This window comes from Nanorana parkeri, unplaced genomic scaffold (assembly GCF_000935625.1).
Source record: "Nanorana parkeri isolate BGI_ZX_2015 unplaced genomic scaffold, ASM93562v1 scaffold506, whole genome shotgun sequence".
NCBI classification, from domain to species: domain Eukaryota; kingdom Metazoa; phylum Chordata; class Amphibia; order Anura; family Dicroglossidae; genus Nanorana; species Nanorana parkeri.
The window spans coordinates 700,356-705,334 of NW_017306774.1; the positions used below are offsets into that span (position 1 = coordinate 700,356).

Here is a 4,979-nt window from a genome sequence, read left to right on the forward strand (position 1 = left end):
GATGGGGCAGCAACATGTGATTGGGAGGTGATGGGGAAAAATTGATCGGTGTCAGGTGGTAATTGGGCAATGTTGGAGGGTTATCGTTGAGGCAGAGGAGGTGATCGGGTGGTGTCAGGTGGCGATCAGAGCCGCTTCTTCTCATATATTGTTATATTAGGGATGGAAAGAAAATCATGTACATAATTTGGGACGGGGGAGATTGTCATTTAGCATCATGCACATCGATCGATATGCTTTCTTTAATACGGACCTCGGTGCCTACAGACCTGCGCCGTCCGCTTTATCAGACTTCATCATACAACAACACCGGAGGTTCCGGCCACAGAACAAACATAGGAAGTGATCAGAATAAGATTTATCTCCCAAATATCCCCGACACATTTTTTTTCCGTATTATTTTATCGTAAACGACACTTCCCGCCATTTCTGCGCGCTCCATACATTATATTCATCTCTGCGCCCCGCGCTGGGAACACATAACCGAATTGCCTGGTGGCCGGCCTGAACAGATGTTTCATAAACCAGCCCAATTTGGGGGATAGGAAATAAAATCTATCTTTGTGGAATGGGTTCCGGTTGCGGTTTTTCTCGCGGCGTGATACATTGTTACCCATTACGTGTGGGGTAATATGGAGACAATGCTGCGTGGAAGCGAAGACACTTGTGGATAGTAATATACAGCAAATTAAATCTGCTCTATTACTGAGCCAGAAAATAAACCGCATACAACAGATGATGAGTTTACACCTCGCTGGACGCGTCCGGCACGCTCTCCCAGCCTCCCTCCCGCTATAAAGGCCCGGAATGCATCTACTTATAAACACATAAATGTATGTTTTATAGAGAAGGTGGTGTCCAGGGGTTGAGACATTGACATGAGCCACATATTGGGAGACATATTCTCAGTGTGATTTGTGCAATTTTCCTTATTTGTGTCACGGCGTAAATGCTTTGACATCGCTCATATATTCAGCGCCCAAAGCTTGTGTGACTGACTTGATATGGTGGAAATAAAGGCTTTGAGGAGTTTATACATATAGACTTTATGATTCTTTGGCTCAGGCCCCCTGCTCCCCTCTCCCAGCAGTGACTTGGCAGGTCCCCCCCCCCCCTCCCCGACCTCCACCGATTCCCTGCTTGGAAGGGGGGTGAGGGGAAGCAGAGCTGCCGATTCCCTGCTTGGAAGGGGGGGGGGTGAGGGGAAGTATTGCTGCTGATTGGCTTCTTGGAAGGGGAAGCAAGGGGGCTGAGCGTATGAATATTTGGGCCCCTATGTATATGCATTCCGATTTATGGCCTGGCCGAGCCTCTTCTGCTTTTCCTGGTCATGGGAGAAAAGTGAGGTGGGCTGCCGAGTCACTGATTGGAGGGCCTGGAGTGAGTTGCTAATTCACTGCTGGGAGGGGTAGTAGGGGGAGCTGAGCTGCCTGAATGAAGGACTCCAGGGCTTTTGCTGTGAAATTTAAGGGTGAATTGCTCCACAGTACCTGCAGCTACAGAGGTCAGTGAGGGTTTGTTTTAAGGCTTCTTTACCGTTTTGTTAAGAACCTGCATCACATATTTAAGCCAAGTCCTTTCTATGCCAGTAAACTGCAGGAAAGTGAGTGACAACCTTGAGATCAGCGACATTTTACATTTTACTGCTGATAAACTGATGAAATGGAGAGAGAAGCCGTATAACTCTGTATAAGCTACAAATATACACACTGGCAGGAGAGGAGGACACCTTTAAAGCTGAAGTTTAATCTGCCTATATTTTCCATTCCTGCCCCCGCCCCCCGACTTCATCAAAATACAAATTATTATTATTATTTTTTTAAACCAAACCTTTCTATTTTCATCATGTACCTTATTTTATACCAGTGATGTCATCATTAGATCTCTGTGCTTCTGTATGCAATGCAGGCAGATCATGGATGGTGGGAGGAGCCAGCAGTTTGCTGTACATAACTTCCTGAAACTATCACAGCACCCTGCCTCAGTATTCAAGAGCCCTTAGCCCTGGTTCAAGCAGTGGGCTGGTCTTCGGGAGGAGTTATGCCAATAGGCAAACAAGTGGGTGTCGGTCTGGAAGGGTGGGTGTTTCTAAGCAGACTGTATTTGCATGCAGACCGCCCCCCTAGGTACCGCCCACATGTGATGCTGAGCCGCCGTGAATGAAAGGGATGAGCCAGGGACATTCACGCTGGACGTCCTCCAGCCAGGAAATGATGCGGGCTTTATCTGAATGCTGCAACTTCTAATGCTCTCAGTGTGCAGCTAATGATATTGCAAGACTGAAGGGAAGGCCGGAGGTCAGCTTTGGTTGTAAGAGGGACAGGGTGGTGGAGAGGGGGAGGGGCATACATCCCCTTTGCTAAAACTTACTTTACTACTATTAGGCTTTCTGCATTTTTGGAAGAAGCAACACATATCATCGGGGAAGTTGTTGCTTGTATTTAGTGGTTTGGATAAAAGGAAACGTTGGATCGGTGCACTCAGACATAAATAAGCACCTTCTCCACCATTTTAATATGGAGATAAGTATTACCTGACACCTGCATGAATCAGGGTACATCGTAGTCGTTGATTGCTGGGTTGCAAAGTGTGTGTAATATTTAAAGCCGTCTTTTATTTCTGCTCGGCTTCTAATGGGCCATCAAGAGAGTCTCGGAGATTCAGAGACTGGGAAAGCTTTGTAGAGAAAACACAGCACTCCGCTCGCCAATCCCCTGTTGGTCCATTAAAAAGGTAGCAGAACCTGTGATGTATCCTCTCCCGCGCCGGATCAATTTGGTTACTAAAACAGCCTTTTAACAAACATTTGACAAAGCGCCCGGCGGAATATAAAAGACTCGCATTTAACTGCAATTGCCAAGAGCGTGATAAGTAGGGCCCCTAAGAGTGACGGAGGGAAATGAAGACTTGTCACAGGATGGAGGACGGCTAATTGCCGGAGTGGACCTGAGTGATAGGGATGTGGCGGCTGAACTTCAGTGATGGATACAGCGATGAATGGGGGGAGCACTGTTACTGCAATTGTTGCCATTTCACTCGTATAAGCACCACGAAAGCAGTGCAAACCACAAGATAGTCTCGGGGCATTAAAAAGGGGCCTTGCACGACAAAATCAGTTAAAGAGTCAGTCCAACCAAAACCATATCAGCGTGTGGTAGATGCTGGAGCACTAACCCAGGTCAGAGTTTCAGTTCCTATATAAGTGATGGTCAACACTCTTAAAATACAGGGCCATGCAACAGAAGATGGTTAGAGGTGGGGACAACCTACAAGAGATGGTCAGAGGTGGGGACAACCTAAAGAGATGGTCAGAGGTGGGGATAACCTACAAGAGATGGTCAGAGATGGGGACAGCCTACAAGAGATGGTCAGAGGTGGGGACAACCTACAAGAGATGGTCAGAGGTGGGGACAACCTACAAGAGATGGTCAGAGGTGGGGACAACCTACAAGAGATGGTCAGAGGTGGGGACAACCTACAAGAGATGGTCAGAGGTGGGGACAACCTACAAGAGATGGTCAGAGGTGGGGACAACCTACAAGAGATGGTCAGAGGTGGGGACAACCTACAAGAGATGGTCAGAGGTGGGGACAACCTACAAGAGATGGTCAGAGGTGGGGATAACCTACAAGAGATGGTCAGAGATGGGGACAGCCTACAAGAGATGGTCAGAGGTGGGGACAACCTACAAGAGATGGTCAGAGGTGGGGACAACCTAAAGAGATGGTCAGAGGTGGGGATAACCTACAAGAGATGGTCAGAGATGGGGACAGCCTACAAGAGATGGTCAGAGGTGGGGACAACCTACAAGAGATGGCCACAGCTTCAGAAGATGATTAGAGATGGGAACATGCTACAAGAGATGATCAGAGACTGCAGACATGCAACAGAAGAGGGTTAGAACAGTAGATATGCTACAAGAGATCGTCAGAGAGTGCAGACATGTAACAGAAGATGGTTTGTGATAGAGACATGATACAGGAGATGGTCAGAGATGGGGACATCCTACATGAGATGGTCCGAGACTGCAAACATGTAACAAAAGATGGCTTGAGATGGGGGCATGCTATAAGAGATAGTGAGAGACTGCAGATATGCAACAGAAGATGGTTAGAGATGGGTCATGCTAAAAGAGATGGCCAGTAACTGCAGGCATGCTATCTAAGATGGTCAGAGACTGGATTCATACTACAGGAGATGGTCAGAGTCTGAAAACATGCAGCAGAAGTTGGTTAGAGGTGGGAACATGCTACAAGGGATGGTCAGAGACAGCAGGCATGCTATTGAAGATGGCCAGTGACTGTAGACATACTACAGGAGATGGTCGGAGACTGGAGACATACTACAGGAGATGGTCGGAGACTGGAGACATACTACAGGAGATGGTTAGAGATGGGGACATGCTACAAGAGATGGCCAAAGACTGCAGACATACTACAGACATGCTTCAGGAGATGGTCAGTGACTACAGAAGATGGTCAGAGAATTGAGACATATTACTAAGATTTGGTCAGAGATAGTGACATACTGCAAGAGATGGTCAGAGACTGCAGACATGCTTCAGAAGATGGTCAGGGATGGGGACATGCTACAAGAGAATTAAAAAGAACATTGCAACATTTTATATACTTTTGTATATTTGACTAATCTACAGGCTGCGGCATCTGCTCTGAGAATCTCGGCCTCCCCTGGCAGACAATCAGCAGCAGGGAACTCACCTTCAGACATTTTACGGAACTTGTCCTTCGACATAAATCCCAGAGCCAGACCGAATTCTGAAACAAAGCACAAAAGACGGCAAATTATTCTCACCACCCGAAATAAACATATCACACGTTATAATGAACAGTGTATATGAATTTGGAGCATAGTTATAAATAATAATAACAACATCATAGGAGCCGCACCTCTCGTGATCTATGTGCGCCGCTCGATAAGTCATCACGGTATGTTGGAGGGGATTGATAACAAAGTATTTT

General features: G+C 46.9%; 1 protein-coding gene across 3 annotated transcripts in view; it reads right to left on the reverse strand.

Annotated features, from left to right (window-relative positions):
• The window catches only part of KIRREL3 (kin of IRRE like 3 (Drosophila)), a 338,979-nt gene extending 334,207 nt beyond the window's left edge, over window positions 1–4,772 (reverse strand). For all 3 annotated transcript variants that reach the window (XM_018561196.1, XM_018561194.1, XM_018561195.1), the window contains exon 1: window positions 4,719–4,772. In XM_018561196.1, the coding sequence (XP_018416698.1) occupies window positions 4,719–4,752 (34 nt within the window). In that variant the 5' untranslated portion in view covers window positions 4,753–4,772. The remainder of the gene's footprint in view (window positions 1–4,718) is intronic.
• Window positions 4,773–4,979: the final 207 nt, after the last annotated feature.